This window comes from Panthera leo, chromosome B4, assembly GCF_018350215.1.
Source record: "Panthera leo isolate Ple1 chromosome B4, P.leo_Ple1_pat1.1, whole genome shotgun sequence".
NCBI classification, from domain to species: domain Eukaryota; kingdom Metazoa; phylum Chordata; class Mammalia; order Carnivora; family Felidae; genus Panthera; species Panthera leo.
The window spans coordinates 76,681,479-76,698,853 of record NC_056685.1 but is presented as its reverse complement, the minus strand read 5'-3'; the positions used below and the strand labels follow the sequence as shown (position 1 = coordinate 76,698,853).

Genomic DNA, 17,375 nt, shown 5'->3' with positions numbered 1-17,375 from the left:
CAACTAGCCTTAAGACTGCATAACAAGCATTCATTTTTTTGTACTGATAGTGTTTTGGATAAAATTTAAACCTGATGTAATTTCACTCAAAACATATGCATAAAGTTCCTTCTATTTAAATTTTTTAATGTTTATTTATTTTTGAGAGAGAGAGAACGGGGGAGGGGCAGAGAGAGAGGGAGACACAGAATCTGAAGCAGGCTCTGAGCTGTTAGCACAGAGCCTGATGCAGGGCTTGAACTCACGATAATGACCTGAGCCAAAGTCAGATGCCTAATTGAGCCACCCAGGTGCCCCAAAGTTCCTTCTATTTAGAAGGCAATGTACTAGATGCCAAGAGGGCAAGAGGCAAAGTAGATCTGTCCCCTGATCCCAAGAATCTTTCTATCAAGTAGAATTTATAAAATTATAATAAGATAAAGGAAGTGACCTATGCTGATTGGGAATAGGGCCAGGGCAGTTCAGGAAAGGGTTCTTTGAGGAGGCGGTCTTTCCTGGAGTCTTGAAAGGTGGATAGTTGAGGAAGGGATAACATTCTAGGTGGAGTGAAAAAATATATGGTGTATCAAGGGAGTAGAAACTGGTAATGACATAATTTTGGAGATTCTCTTTTCATGTCAAAATTCTATGAAGTTAGGCTTCTCCCTATCAGAGAAAGAAGTTAAAATAAATAAAAGGAATGCTAGAATGAATCTTGTGATACTAGATTATTTGATGCTAGATTGTGTGTGTGTGTGTGTGTGTATGTGTGTGTGTGTGTGTGTGTGTGTGTGTAAACAGGTAGATAAAGAAATAAATATATATATTCCTGGTTCTATCCCCCAAGGCAGCCCAGAAACAGTGACATCTCAGTAGCAATGAGAACATGTAGTATCCAGATTTGGTTTCTCCAATAAAAGGAATCATGACTCCTTGTAGTACTTGATTCCAGGCCTGGGGCCAGCAAATACAAGACAAGTTTGGGTCATCTTATAGTGCTATAAAGTAAGAATGTGCTTAAAAAAAAAAAAAAAAAAAAAGTTGGTGGCATATTGAAAGGACACTAGAGCCAAGCTGAAAGAGCTCCAAATGACCAAAGCTGGGAACAATTTGAGCAACAAAACAAAATTACCCAGGGAATAGAATAATACAGGAATTATTATAACTCAGGAAATAAAATAAATATCCATGAGTCTATCCTAATATTAATAATGATTGAATAAATAAGCAAGGGAGAAAGGACAGTTCTTTCTTACAGAAGAATCCCAAGTAATAAATGCAGAAGGAATGAGGGCAAGAGAAAAATCACCATTAGAACAGCACAGTAATAATTGCTGAAGGCAAGATCAGTGCATGAATGCTAAAATTAGTAAAAGTTTAAGGAGGAATAGGATTAAAGGATCTCCCCCAAATATTTACAAATTATAAAGGGAAACATAGTAACTTTACAGTGGTGAAACCCGGCAGGCACTACCCTAACCGAATGATCAAGGTTAACATCACCATTAACAAGACATCAGCATCATGAGCCTTGTGATATGATGCACTGAGGAGGAAGGCACATCAGACTCTGTAGTATTCCTCCCAAAATTCTAGAACTTCACTCTAAATCTGAGAAAGTATCATATTTTAAAAAGTGACCTACCCCTTCCCCCCCCTCCTTTTTTTTTTAAGGATTGTGAGATATTCCAGGCTCATCTGGTATTTCCCTGCCCCAGCTCTGGAATCAACCACTTCTTCAAGGAGCCCTGGTTCTTTTTATTGGAGACACCAAGAAACCCAAATTGAGGGACATTCTATTTAATACCTGACCACTACTCTTCAAAAGTGTCATGGTCACAAAAGACAAAAACAGAGGGACTGTCATAGACATTGGAAGAGACTTAAGAAGCCATGACCATTAGGGGCACCTCGGTGGCTCAGGGGTTAAGTGTCCGACTTCGGCTCAGGTCATGGTCTCACTGCTCATGAGTTCGAGCCCTGCATCAGGCTCTGTACTGACAGCTCAGAGCCTGGAGCCTGCTTCGGATTCTGTCTCTGTCTCTCTGCCCCTCCCTCCCTTGCTTGCTTGCTCTCTCTCACACACTCTCTCTCTCAAATATAAAATAAAACATAAAAAAGAACAAAACAAAATGAAGCCATGACCATTAAATGTAGTGTAGGATTCTGGAACAGAAAAAAGACTCTAGTGGAAAAACTAGTAGAATTTGAATAAAGTCTATAGCTTAATTAATAGTATTGTACCAATGCTGATTTCTTAATTTCGATAATTGTGCTGTGGTAATACAAGATAAAACTAGATGAAAGGTACATGGGAACTTTTGTACTTTATTTGCAACTCTTGTGTAAATCTAAAATTGTTTCAAAATAAGTTTTTAAGGGGCGCCTGGGTGGCTCAGTCGGTTAAGCGTCCGACTTCAGCTCAGGTCACGATCTCGCGGTCCGCGAGTTCGAGCCCCGCGTCGGGCTCTGGGCTGATGGCTCAGAGCCTGGAGCCTGCTTCCGATTCTGTGTCTCCCTCTCTCTCTGCCCCTCCCCCGTTCATGCTGTGTCTCTCTCTGTCTCAAAAATAAATAAACGTTAAAAAAAAAAAAAATTTAAAAAAAAAAAAAAAAATAAGTTTTTAAAAAAAACTTAACTTTCAAAAGCTTTTTTTAAGTATGTGAATTTAGTCACTGTTTTGGTAAAAAAATATGTACACTTAGAAATAAATGTAGTTTATATTCTGAAAAAACATTATATGGGAACATTTTCACATTGCTTTTATTTAAAATTTCCCTTTGCACCTTGAAGTTTTTTTTAGGTTGTTTGTTTTTTTTTTTTCTTTTAATCAGTTGCTCCTATGGTGCCTGGCTGGCTCTTTTGCTAGAACATGCAACTCTTGATCTTGAGGTCATGAGTTTGAATCCTATATTGGGTGTAAAGATTACAAAAAAGTAAACAAACAGGGGGCACCTGGGTGGCTCAGTCAGTTAAGCTCTGATTTCAGTTTAGGTCATGATCTCATAGCTCGTGGGTTTGAGCCCTGCGTCAGGCTCTGTGCTGATAGCTCTGAGCCTGGATCCTGCTTTGTATTCTGTGTCTCCCTCTCTCTCTGCCTCTCCCCTGCTCATGCACTGTCTCTCTCCCTCTCTCTCAAAAAAAATAAAGTAAATCTTTAAAAAAAATTAAAAAGAAATAAAAAACTGCAATGGTTGCTCCCTTTTACCTTTTGACATTAAAATCAGAAAGAGTTGTTGATAAAAAAGAAACAAGAAACAAAGTTTAAAACTTTACAGTCTATTTTTTTTTTAATTTTCTTTTAATGTTTATTTTTGAGAGAGAGAGAGACAGAGTGTGAGTGGGTGAGGGGCAGAGAGAGAAGGAGACATAGAATCCGAAGCAGGCTCCAGGCTCTGAGCTGTCAGCACAGAGCCTGACACGGGGCTCGAACCCACGAACTTTGAGATCATGACCTAAGCCGAAGTCAGACGCTCAACCGACTGAGCCACCCAGGCGCCCCTACAGTCTATTTCTAAAAATAACATTCTTTTTACTTTTTAAAGTTTATTTATTTATTTTGAGAGAGACAGCATGGGGGGGGACAGAGAGAGTGGGAAAGAGAATCCCAGTCAGGCTGTCAGTGCAGAGCCTGACGTGGGGCTTGAACCCACAAACCATGAGATCATGACCTGAGCCAAGATCAGAGTCAGACAGTTAACCAACTGAGCCACCCAGGTGCTCCAACATTTTCTTTTAATGAATGAGTTTGTACTTTGTTCTTTCTAATCTGTGTGTGTGTGTGGGGGGGGGGGGGGGGGTGCTGTGTTCAGGCAACTATGCCTCTTGCACAAGTAACAAAAAGCAAAACAAACAAAGAGTGGGGGGAGAAAGATATGATGAGATTAGGAGATTAGATTTATAAGAACAGGAATAATATTAATGACAGTTGATTTGCTTTTGTCCCATCCTGGATTCTGCAAGACAGTTTGCTTAGTTAGGTTAAGTCTGGAAATGCATTTATTACAGTAGGACTCCTGGAGCAGCCACAGGTCTCACCCTCAGCAATAGCTTGAGGAAGCAGATACCTGGGGCCAAATTTCCCAGTGAGTCATTGCCCAACCCTTAAACTTTAAAGAACCTTTGTTCAAGAGATTTTTATCAACAAGCTATAGCTCCCCATAGGACATTTAGCCCTCTTACCTCAAGCTACCTGGTGTGATAAAAGAACTTTGAGCTGGGAATTAGAACTCTGGCTTTCATACTTAACTAGTTGTGGAGCTGGGGAAAATTATTGGACCTTCATGTGGCTCAATTCCCTTATTGTATAAAGGGGGATTTGGTTACTTGATTTCTAAGCTTCCCTTTTGATGTTAAAATCTTCCCTATGCATCTAAAACTGAAGACTTCTTCCTTCTTAGCAAACAGTTTCCCTTTCTAGGTGTCCCATTATTATTTGTGATACCACCGTCCTTCCAATGTCTGAGGCTAGAAAATCTTAGAGTTATTTCTGTTATATCCATTTCCTTTAACTCTCGAACACAGTTGACAACCAATCCAGCCATTCTTCCCTCACAGTTGAAGTGGTGTCGGTAGCATGTATACTAAGACTGGAACGATCCAGAGAAGATTAGCATGGCCCTTGCTCAAGGGTGACACACAGTTAAAGTGGTAGTAGAATGCATTTGACCTAAGAGGCTGGGTTTTAGAGTCTGAACACGCCTTCTGCTTGGGCCATATATTACCTACATGACCTTTGGCACATTACTCAACCTCAATGAACCAGGTTTTGTTTTCGTTTTTGTTTTTGTTTTTGCTTTTGTTTTTAATGGAAATAACACTAGTCTGTCTCCAGGGTTGTTGTAAGGCTTAAATGAGTTAGTAAGTGTCCAATAAGTGATAGTGCCTTTTATTATTTGCACGTAGCAGTGCAGTGGATTAGATCTTAGAGTCAAATGGGCCTTTGGAAAAAAAAAATAGTCAAAGGTATGGTAGCCAGGGGTGCTTCAGTCAGTTAGGTGTCCAACTCTTGGTTTTGGCTCAGGTCATGATCTCACGGTTTATGAGTTCGAGCCCCACGTCAGGCTCTACACTATCAGAGTAGAGCCTGCTTGGGATTCTGTCTCTCCCTCTCTCTCTGCCTCTCCTTCATGCACATTCTCTCTCTCTCTCTCTCTCTCTCAAAATTAATAAACTTAAAAAAAAGCATTGCAGCCCAAACTGAATACCTCCTTCTAGATGGGTCTTTCCAGGCATTGGTACATGCCCTCTCACTCTTAATAGGATTTCTAGGATTAGGAAGTTGTCCTAAAGTCTGAGAATGGGGTTCCCATCTGAGAGAGAGTTGGTAAGGAGGGAGAGATATCACACCTTTAATTCAAGCCCATGAAAGTCAAGATGTTCACAGTGGAGAGTATTTCAAGAAGGCCCTAGTTAATTCTAAGTTTCACTGAAAGAACAGATGATTTATCTCTGATGCTGGCCATTCTGGGAAGATAATTGCCACTACACTCTTGCTGAAAGATAATTTGTATGGGTTTGCAGCTAAGTGATTCAAAACTTTTGCTACCCAATTTTCTACCATGGCCAAAAGTGATGGTTTTAATCATTATTCATTACTTGTAGTGGAAAGAAAATTGACTTTGGAAATCAGAGAGAATATGGATTTGAATCCCAGCTCTGCTACTTATGACTAAAAGATGATTGTACAGTTATTTAATATCTCTGAATTTCGGTTTTTCAACATAAATATGAGATAGTAAAACCAATCTTGTAGAGCGGTTCTGAGAATTAAGTGAAATATGTACTTCATATAAGTAGATGTTTTAAAATGTTCACTTCTGGGGCACCTGGGTGGTTCACTCGGCTGAGTGTCCAACTCTGGATCTCAGCTCAGGTCATGATCTCATGGTTCATGAGATTGAACCCCTCATTGGGGTTCTTGGGATTCTTGTTCTCCCTCACCCTCTGCCCCTCCCCTGCTCATGCACTTGCTCTCTCTCTCTCAAAAATAAATAAAAATACACATGTGAAAAATAAATAAACAAAACGTTCATTTCTTTCCAGGAGTGTGACTTTTAACCTCAGCCTGGAATTTTTAGCTTCCTAAAATCACTAGGATTTTTCTTGCAGGCATGTATATTTCAACATATGTAAAACAAACTCATAATTCTCCCACTTCTTCCTATGTTTACTGTCTCTCTTAATGGCATCAACAATCTTCTAATCATTCAAGTTTGATGATTCCAATTTTGATTCCTTCTCTAACTCTAAATCCATTTTATTCTAAGAACTGTAAATTCTCTTCCCACCTTTCCATTCCCACCTATGCTAATGTAAACCTTGATTACCTCTCATTTAGACAGTTTTAGTATCTTTTTGACAAGTAAATTAGACTCCAGTCTTTGCCCCCCAATTATCACGTTATACACTGCTGCAGAATCAGCTTTTAAAACATGGTTCCCATTATGTTACTTGCTTTTTCAGAAACTTCCCAGGTTCCACCATAAAGACTGTGGGCAATTCACTATAGAACTCTTATCTTACAGATATAGATGTTGGGCTCAGGGAAATCATTCTTTTGGGAGTGGCACATTAAGACTAGACCTTATCTCTGCTCACTCACAGGCTAGTTCTTTCCAGTATTGGAATATGGCTCAAACTCCTTAACATGGTTTGCAAGGATTTTCCCGTTCTGGGCCCATTCTTTCCCTACCTTATCTTCCACTACTTTTGTACCTACAGTCAAATCTATTAAAGTATTCTATGCTATTTCAGCTCCCTAACAGTATAATGCTGTTCTCCCTACCTGAGATGCACTTTCCTCCTCCTGGCCTCAGTTGATGAAGTTCTGCCCCTCTGTAAGTCCCAAGTCAATCTGATGTCTCTTCCCTTCCCTCCCATCAAGCCAGAAAATCAAATTCCCTACTCCTAGACCACACATTGCCTCTAACCATATTCTGCTTCGTGCTATAATTATTGTATACGTGTCAGCAAGCCCCAGCCAGGGCAGGCCCTCTCCCTATACCTTACAGAAAGTAGCTAGTTACTTGGTAACCTGATACCAACATCTATCAAAAGCGTGTACTCATTCTCGCCTTTATCTGTTTCATAGGGTGCTGCTAATCACATTACTAAGAAATGATAGTATGCTTCTGTAAAGAGAAGCGTGGTGATGGTGTGAGCCACCTCATTCCTTCAGCAAAAAGTGTGCTTATCACAGCCTTATACCAAGATAGATATTCTGAGTTTTCCTGGATTTCTGGCCAATGTTAATCAAAACCATGGAATTAGACTTGGGAATTAAATAACCCCCCCCCTTTTTTTTTAACCATACTCAGTCCCTCAAATAATGAATGATTTTTCCTTTTTACAAAGAAATTTGAGAACATATCTTCTGTATTTTTTTCTTTGATCCAGAATTGATTGCTATAGAAGCACTGACGACTTTTATACCCACACCTACATTGAAAGCATAATTGTACCAAACAGTGTCTTAAAGTGTGATTCAGTATTTCCTAACCTTGACTCAAAGGGTCATTACTGTGATGTTGTGTAACTGAGTTTAGCAGAATTGTTTTGCTTCTGTATCTTTTTCTTATGAGAGTAAGGGCTGACCATGTTCGACGGGTCTGTCAGATTCAGACTGGGAAGCAGATAAACAAGTAAATACATATTATTTGATACACTGACGTTTACTTCAAAGAACATGTGTAGAATTAAGATTATTTTATCCAGGAAGAGAGAGATTCTTGAAAAACCAACATGTATTACTTACTTACTCTGTGTCAGGGTCTTTTCTTTACCTTATTTGTTCCTCATAAGGATATTATGAAGGAAGTACTATTGCTATGGATGAGAAATCTAAGTTTTAGGGATGGGGCCAAAACTCCCACTTAAATGCATCTGTGTCTAATACCAGAGCTCCTTATCAGGAGGGGGTTCTATGTTACCTTTCAACATGGGGATTAAAACAAACAAGTAAAAACCACAAAACTCTCATTGTTTTCACCCAAGACTTTAGTCGGAAGAACGACCGCGTGTGGAAAAGTAGTGTGCTCTTTAAGGTTGCTTATCACTTGTTTTGCATAACAGAACTTTCAGTGTAAAATGGCAGCCCAGGTTGCTTGGTTAAGCCCACTGGGTTCTGTTGTTGTCAAGGTTGCTAGAAACAGTACATGATGAACTCTGCATTCTGTCTGATCAGTTATGCTCTGCAGTTGTCAAGAGACCTGCAAGTAGTACTTTATCTATAGTTTTCACTCTTCAAATAAGGAAACTAGGACTCATTTCTAATCTTACCTTTTCTGGACAAAGGTTGGAACTCCTTTGCTAACTACTAGGGCAAAAACACCTTTGGCAATTTCTGGGGCAAAACCGAAACAATCCAGATTAATGGGCAGGGACTAGGTGATTTCAGGGGCATAGCTTTATGTATTCTTTGACTTGAAGCAATGTTAGAAAAGAATTACAGAATAGAGGTTTTGTCGCCTGAATTTAAAGTTCATTATATTTCTCCATGTTGTCAAGATTGTTAAAATGTAAAAATAATAAGTATATAACAATAGTCAATTCCGATATGTATACTTAAATTGCTCTTAATACATTATAACCTACTTAATATTTTAAATATATCCTCTCCTTAAATCCATATCAAACACCAACAATGGTAAGTATTATTCTCATTTTTCAGCAGAAGAAAGTAAAACTATATATATTAAATTATATAGGTTGTTCAAGGTGACAAAAGTTATGATTTAGCTGAAGATTATCTCAACTTAAAGCCCTCACTCTTTATCTTATACCATGCTGTGTCCCCAGCTCTCTCTCCAAACCAAGTGGCCAGTGATGCACAGTTTGGGGAGAAAGGGCAGCCAAAAGAAACTTGGACGTAGGTAGAACCTAATTTGGACCTGAATCTACACAGATGCCAAGTGTACTTCCCTTGGGATGTAACTCAGAAGAGTGGAACATTTCACTCCAAATGTGACTTTGGAACAGATTTAAGTTCAGAGGGAGGCCAATTGATGTTTGCACAGTGAGGTCAGTCTTAAAATGATGGAACTGGAAGGGACCTTAGAGATCATCTGGTCTAACCTTCTCATTTTACAGGAAACTACAACCCAGATATTGAATCATTTGACCAAGGTTACAGTTTTTGAGAGAGAACTGGTAGAGGCAGTGGTGTGGTCTGCTGGCCTAGGTAGAGCTCTCTGTTCTCTCTTCTGCCACACCACTGCGAGCCCTTGGCTGCTAGAGAATCCTCTTCTGTGTCTAATACTCTGACTTTCTTTATTGCATAGGTATTTCCGTATCTGTAGACAAAATGGAATCAACTCCATTTAATAGACGGCAATGGACTTCAGTATCATTGAGGGTAACGGCCAAAGAACTTTCTCTTGTCAACAAGAACAAGTCATCGGCTATTGTAGAAATATTCTCCAAGTAAGTGCTGATCCTTGTCCAAGAGGACCATCTGTCTTGAGCAAACATTACCACCTGTCAGGGAAATCAGTAAAGGAAGTACATGGTGTAAAATGGCTTTATTGAGGGGCACTTGGGTGGCTCAGTCCATTAAGTGTCCAGCTCTTGGTTTCGGTCAAGTCATGATCTCATGGTTCATGACTTTGAGCCCCATGTCGGGCTCCACTGCTGGCATGGTGCAGCCTGCTTGGGATTCTCTCTCTCTCTCTCTCTCTCTCTCTCTTTCTCTCTCTCTCTTTCTCTCTCTCTCTCTGCCCCTTCTCTGCTCGTTCTCTGTCTCTCTCAGAATAAGTAAACTTTAAAAAAAAAAGTCTAAAAAAAATGGCTTTATTGAACACCTTCTGAATTTTAAGCACCATACAAGACACTATGGAGGAGGATGATAATAATCAGGAAACACATTCTCTATCCTTGAATTTTTGTTTAGGGAGAGAAAAATTTACACACAGAAGATAACTATAAAACACATAATTATTAAGCAAAATGTCAGCAAGTCCAAAATGAATGGAACTAAGGACTAGAAACAATAGGAGAGAAAGAGTGACCATCATGGGCAGAAGCTAATCAGGAAGGCTTTTTGGTTGAGGTGCGTTGTGAGGCAAGCATTGATTTCGTTGAAGGGAGCGTTAGTACACTCTATACCCGCATTGTCCAGTGTAGTAGCCACTACGTATGTGCCTATTTAAATGTAAATTAATTGGGGCGCCTGGGTGGCTCAGTCGGTTAAGCGACCGACTTTGGCTCAGGTCATGATCTTGTGGTCCGTGAGTTCGAGCCCCGTGTCGGGCTCTGTGCTGACAGCTCAGAGCCTGGAGCCTATTTCAGATTCTGTGTCTCCCTCTCTCTGACCCTCCCCTGTTCATGCTCTGTCTCTCCTTGTCTCAAAAATAAATGAAACGTTAAAAAAAAAATTAAAAAAAATAAATGTAAATTAATTAAAATTAAATAATACTTAAAATTCAGTTCATCAGCTGCACTAGCCACATTTCAAGCATCCAAGAGTTACATGTAGCAAGTGGCTACCATTTTGGAAATCACAGAAACATTTCATCAATGCACAAAGTTTTGTTGAACAGTGAAAACTGTGTAGGCAACCTACGGCCCACTAGCTGCCTGTTTTAGTAAATAAAGATTTATGGGAACATGGCCATTTCCATTTGTGCATTGTCTATGGCTGCTTTCGTGCTATAGCTGCAGAGTTGCAGCAGAGACCAGATGGCCTCAAAGTCTAAAATATTTACTACCTGGTCCCTTAAGAAAAAGTTTGCTGACCCCCTACTCTGGACCATGAGTTCTTTGATATGAGGGCCCCTTTCCCACTTATTTTATATGCCTAGTATATAGCATGGTGACTGGAATGTAGTAGGCACTCAACAGATGTTGAAAGAATGGTATATGTAATATACCAGGGATGCACACATTGACTTCACTCAAAGGGAGACGCCATACTGGGGAGGAGCTTAGGACAGCTGGTAGGTTTACCTTACTAGTAGAGTTTGTTAATTAATAGGAAGCTCGATACATTTAAGAGATAAAACATGGTCAAGGTTTGAAGAAAGACATTCTGGGAGCTGTATCTAGGATATAGCTAAATAACAATAAGACATTTTTAAATCTACCGTGCCACCTTTTCTTCAGGAACAAATCCATCAAGCACTTGCTCTGTGGAAAACACTGCCCTTCCAAATTGTTGACTTTGTTTACCGCTCAAGGTGGAATGAAGGTGGGGGGAGACTGCATAGGCCGTTTATCTTCCACATTATGCATTTTGTATTGTTGTAATTTTATGGCAAACATGTATTATTCTTACCAAAAAAAAAAAAAAAAAAAGAAAAAGAAAATCAATAAAGATATTTTAGAAAAAAGGGACAGAGATCCTGAAAGGTAGTAAGACTTATTTTTAATATTTTTTTGAAGCGTCTGGGTGGCTCAGTCAGTTAAGCGTCTGACTTCAGCTCAGGTCATGATCTCACAGTCCATGAGTTCAAGCCCTGCGTTGGGCTCTGTGCTGACAGCTCAGAGCCTGGAGCCTGCTTCAGGTTCTGTGTGTGTGTGTGTCTCTCTCTCTCTCTGCCTCTCTCCTGCTCACACTCTGTCTCTCTAACTCTCAAAAATAAATAAATGTCATTTAAAAAAAATTTTTTAACATTTATTTTTTTGGGGAGTGGGTGAGGAGAGTGCAAGCAGTGGAGGGGCAGAGAGAGGGAGACAGAGGATCCGAAATGGGCTCCATGCTGACAGGCTGACAGCAGCAAGCCTGATGTGGGGCTCAAACCCACGAACCGTGAGATCATGACCTGAGCTGACATCAGATGCTTAACTGACTGAGCCACCCAGGTGCCCCTGGGAAGGTAGTAAGACTTAATCCCTGACCTCAAGGAAACTGATGGTATAAATTAGTATGTTTATATGGTAGCTGAAGTCCCTGAACTTCCTTCATCTTAAGAATCACCTGGGGTACTTATTAATAATATGGTGCTCCGGTTATCTATTGCTCATTAGAAAAAAAAAAAAAAATCTCCAAAATTTAGTGGCTTGAAATACTAACATTTATTTTGCTTGTGAATCTCCAATTTGATGCTTCCATTAGCATCAGCCAAGGTGGCTCAAAGATGGGGTCCATAGTCTTCTAAAGACTCACTCACTCGCAAGTCAGGTCATTGCTGCTGGCAGTCATCTGGGATCTCAGCTGGGGCCCTGGTCAGAATACCTACACATGGCGTTTCCATGTGGCTGCGTGGCTTAGTTGGCTGGGTGCCAAGGGCAAGCATCCAGAGACAGAGGGAGGGAACAAAGGAAGAAGGGAGACAGGATCAGGAGTTGTGTGGCCTTTTATGACCTGGCCTCCGAAGTTACACAGAATCACTTTTGCCGCATTCTCTTCAAGTTGGCCCACGTTCAGAGGGACGAGAACTTGACTCTACTTTTCGATGGGAGGAATGTCAATTTTTGTTTTTAATGTCTATTTTTGAGCGAGAGGAGGGGGAGAGGGGCAGAGAGAGAGGGAGACAGAGGAGCTGAAGCAGGCTCTGTGCTAACAGCAGACAGTCCGATGCAGGGCTTGAACTCATGAACCGTGAAATCATGACCTGAACCAAAGTCAAACGCTTAACCAGCTGGGCCACCAGGCGCCCCAGGAATGTCAAAAATATTTTTGGACATGTTTTAAAACTATCCTATATGGCTTCCCTGGCTCCTCCCCTAAAGAGTCTGATTCGATGTGTCTGGGATGGAGCCCAGGAATTTGTGTTTTCAACAAGTATCCCAGGTGAATTTTACTTTCAGGGAGGTTTAGGGAGCACTGGTAGTGAAAGATATTCTATCAGGCTTATGATAAGTTCAAACAAAGGATTGTGGAAACTAACCATAAATAAAGGGAATGGGAAAGCAAGCAGTCTGGCATGGAGAGATACAAAAGGGAGAAGGGACTAGTACAGTTTAGTTTGAGCCGGATGATAGATGGCCTTGAATGCCATACTGAGTTCAGGATTTAGTTAGATAAACAAGGGAAACAATTGAAGGTTTTTGTGTAGAGAGAATGACATGATCAGACTCGTATTTTAGAAAGATGCTTCTGGCAACAGTGTAAAAAGGTAGACTGGAAAGGTGAGAGATTGATAGCATGGAAACAAGTTGTGAGGCTCTCTTGAGAACCCAGTGAAAGCTATTGAGGGTGAGGGGCAGCAGGAATGGAGAGGAAGGGAAAGAACTGAGACAGTGTTGAGATGTGATTAATGGGAGTTGGAAACTCCCTCTTCTGCAGAGAAACTTCTCCACATTCTTACCCTTTTCACCCTCCCTAGCCCCACCTCTCTTCAGCTGAACTTGGCTTTCCCTCCACTTGCCTTCTGTCTCTGAGCAGTGGCCGCCTGCTGCTTCTGCACATGCTGGGGCTGGGAGTCAGAGTTGCTGCCGTCCTAAATCTCCACCACTGGTTCCCATCGATTGTTTTTCATTCCTTGTTCTGAAGTTCTAAACCTGTGCTTTGAGGCTCACATCTAACTGTACTGTACTCTTTCTCTATTCCCCTTTCTTGCAGTGGTATGCCAGCCACCTGGCCAAGCTCCCCGCCTTTGCTGGGGACAGTAGCTTCCAGCTTCATTCTCTCCTCAGTGTTTCTCAGCAACGGTGCTATGGGCATTTTCGATGAGGCAGACCTTCCTTCTGCAGGATGTTCATCCTTCCTCCAAATGCTAGTAGTACCCCCGCGACATTGTGACATCCAAAAAAGAAAAATGAGGTGGAAGGGAAACCTTAGGAAGATTCCCTCACATGTTTCCAGATGTCCCCCAGGGCCCATAGTGCCCCCCAGTGAAGAATCACTTGTCCACATAAATGACCTGTCTCGTACTCTGAACTCATAATTTCTTGACCTTCCCTACTTCTTCAACCAACACATTGTCTCCCCTGGCCCTGCATCCAATCCCAACCTTATCTCATGCAGAATCCATCTCTGGAATGTGCATTTGGAATACCTCTCTGAGTGGAGCCTCCTGTGCTAATACTCTTCCGCTCTCTTTTTCCCACTGACACTGCTCTCAGGCCAAAGCAGGACGCCCAGGCCGTGGATGTCAGTCTCCTTCTTGGCTTCACTTCCTTCCCTGCCTACCTCAGTTGGTCACTTCAGTGAAACTCTCACCCCTTCTTCAGTTCCTTTCCCAGCCCTTTATTCTGTCATGGCCTCGCCCAGCCGGTTCTCAAGATAGAGGAACTGGGTCTTTTAGAACTGATGAGAGTTAGGAGGTTGGGAAAAGCAGTTCATCTTAGGGGCCTTCTTAATCTTACAGAGAGAAAACAAAAAGTCATCTTAGAGGTTACCTTCTCCTAGCATAGCAGGGTGACTGTCTTTTCTCCATGAAGGTTATAAGGGCAAATGGCAATTATGCAAAACTAAATCCTGAACTCATTAACAGAATCGATGTGCCAAGCTTCATGCTAGATTCTTTTTTTTTTTTTTTTAGTTTATTTATTTATTTTGAGAGAGAGAGAGAGAGCAAAAGCGAGTGTGAGCCAGGGAGGGGGTGGGGTGGAGAGAGAGGATCCCAAAGCAGGCTCAGTGTGGGAGCCCGAAGTGGGGCTTGATCTCACGAACCATGAGATCGTGACTTGATCCAAATTCAAGAGCTGGACACTTCACCGACTGAGCCACCCCGATGCCCATGTGTTAAACTAGTTTTGAAGGATGAATAGATTTTATTTGGTAGGCTGAGAGGATGGTGGTGACATTGCAGAGAGCCACAGGAGGTCTAAGGCACAGTAGTACAGGGTGTGATGTGCACTTGGGACAGATAAACCAGAGAATCAGCCTGAATCTCTTCTCCAGGTTTCGTGCTCAATGGAGACCCTGAATCAATGTTGCTGATCTTGCTCAAGGCTTTTAGGGTTCACTCACTATAGGTTTCCAAAGCAGATTGCAGGACTGTGTTCCACAAAGCATATACTCATCTCTACTTCCAACACCTGGTGACCTGATTTTCTCTTATTTTGAAACACTCCCTATTATGGGGTTTGGAATGAACAAATCCTGTACAAGCCTAGTTAAGAGACTGTAGGAAACCTGAGGAGGTTTCTGATCAGAGATTAATATAAAAGTGGCATTTGGAAGCTTAATCTGGCTCACGTTTGTAGAATTAGCTGGGCTTTACTTTCTAACTGCTAACATGTTTTACATTTATTTGTATATAAGAGTAACTTTTTTGGGGCGCCTGGGTGGCTCAATTGGTTGAGCGTCCGACTTCGGCTCAGGACATGATCTCACGGCTTGTGAGTTCGAGCCCCATGTCAGGCCCTGTACTGACAGCTCAGAGCCTGGAGCCTGCTTTGGATTCTGTGTTCCTCTCTCACTCTGCCCCTTCCTCCCTCCCTCATGCTCTGTCTCTCTCAAGAATAAATTTTTTTTACAGAAAGAAAGAAAACATTAAAAAAATTTAAGAGTGATTTTTCTAGCATAGACCTTAGGTCTCATGAGTACTTTATAGCTCGACTTAATTCTTTTACTGAACCTCTATACTATATACATCATTAAACTTGAGGTAAGGAAGGTCCTATTGATGAGTCGGTTTGAATAGCTAGCTTTGGGGGCGCCTGGGTGGCTCAGTCGGTTGGGTGTCCAACTTCGGCTCAGGTCACGATCTCGCGGTCCATGAGTTTGAGCCCCGTGTCGGGCTCTGTGCTGACAGCTCAGAGCCTGGAGGCTGTTTCAGATTCTGTGTCTCCCTCTCTCTCTGACCTTTCCCCGTTCATGCTCGGTCTCTCTCTGTCTCAAAAATGAATAAACGTTAAAAAAAATTTAAGAAAAAAAATGAATAGCTAGCTTTGGTTTACTCACCACTAACTTCAGTGTAACATATGCTTTGCTTGATTAAAATTTGACTTTTTTGGTGGAATTTGGTTTCTTTCCAGAAGACTCCTGTTTGATTCTTACATTTTTGGAAGTAAAGAGAATCTGGCTCATTGGTTTTCAACCTATCTTAATTGAATTCTTCAGAGGAACCTCAGGGGCCAGGTCTGGGAAGATGGGAAGAACGAGAGGACTGAGTGCGAGACCTTCCACACCAGCCGTACTGCTTTGATTTCTTTTATTTGTTAGGTTCTGAATAAGATATCATTTGAGGGCACCTGGGTGGCTCAGTCAGTTAAGCGTCCAACTTTGGCTCAGGTCATGATCTCACGGTTCGTGGGTTCGAGACCTGCATCAGGCTCTGTGCTGACAGCTCAGAGCCTGGAACCTGCTTCAGATTCTGCGTCTCCCTCTCTCTCTGCCCCCCACCCCCACTCGCACTCTGTCTCTCTCTCAACAAAAGAAAAAAGAAAAAAAAAGAAAGAAACATTAAAAAAAGAGATATCACTTGAAGGTAGGATTCTGCAGTGAAAAGAGTTTTAAAACCACCAATCTGGCTAACCTTTGCCCCATTCCTCTGACAGACCAGGAACTTGATGGCCAGTGATTATGACTGAGGCTCCCACCCCAGGCATTGGCAAAGCCAAAGCCAGCACACAGATCCCTGAACCCCACCCCCACACTCATCCCTCCCCCCTGTAACACCTCCACCTTCTTATGACTTTACCCTCTCCATAGTCTCAAGAAGGAACCTGGTTTATATTTAGTTTTTCCTTCATTAAGAAAAAATTGACCTTCAGATCTCCCTGGCTACCTTCCTCTTTTTTTTTTCTTTTCCTTTTTTGCTCCTCTGTAACATTTTAGTGGTGAAATAGTTCCAGAGGAAAATACATTGCCTGAAACTTGGGAGTTTCCATTTTCTCTTTGTTCTCTTTGAGGGCATGCGAGCAAGAGTCATGGCTCAGGAACTCTGTTCTGGCCTTAGAAAAGTTTGAGGCACTGCTATTACTCCCAAGATAATTCTAGCATCCTCCATCAGCTGCCTGCCCCACCGCTGAGCATTAATGAGCAGTTGCAAGATTAAATTCTGTGTGTGAACAAGAGGATGGTGGACGACAAGACAGTCTGGGAGGGGGAGAGGGATGAGATTTTAATTATAGAAATGTCACTGCAAATATTTTTTCCCCTCCAATTTGAATCTTCAAAATGCCTTCCCCCTCCCCTGCCCCTGCAAAATCAGTGACCTTCACATTTTGTGTCAGAATTACGCAAGTTGCTCTTAAGTGCCTTTGAGGAAAGTCTGAGGCCTGAATCCTGCCCCAACGCTGAATTTAGAAGTGTGGCACCCCAGCATCTCTTAGCATACCGAGAGTGCAAAATGTAAAAAGTACCACGGCCCTGACTTGGAAGAAAGCAGTGGCATGCGACCTTTCTCCCTGCATATCTAATATTTAGCAAGTACTTCATTCTAAATAAAAGACAGGGATATTTGAGTGGAGTTTCAAAACAAAATTCAAGACAGCCAGCGGCAGATATACCTGTGTCTTTCAGATGCCTCTGTGCTAAAAGGAGAGGACTGAAGATGAAAATTATT

At 41.6% G+C, this 17,375-nt stretch overlaps 1 protein-coding gene and 1 non-coding gene across 6 annotated transcripts in view; both read left to right on the top strand.

The window, feature by feature from the left end:
* LIMA1 (LIM domain and actin binding 1) overlaps nt 1-17,375 on the top strand; it is an 85,208-nt gene that overhangs the window by 17,454 nt on the left and 50,379 nt on the right. For 4 of the 5 annotated variants that reach the window (XM_042946491.1, XM_042946490.1, XM_042946489.1 and 1 more), the window contains exon 2: nt 9,261-9,402. In XM_042946491.1, coding sequence (XP_042802425.1) covers nt 9,284-9,402 — 119 coding nt within the window. In that variant the 5' untranslated portion in view covers nt 9,261-9,283. Of the gene's footprint in view, nt 1-8,172; nt 8,275-9,260; nt 9,403-17,375 lie in introns of those variants that run through there. The other variant, XM_042946487.1, reaches the window with a different exon arrangement.
* LOC122225700 lies at nt 4,542-4,645 on the top strand. The gene has a single exon (XR_006205313.1). It is a non-coding gene; the product is annotated as a U6 spliceosomal RNA (small nuclear RNA).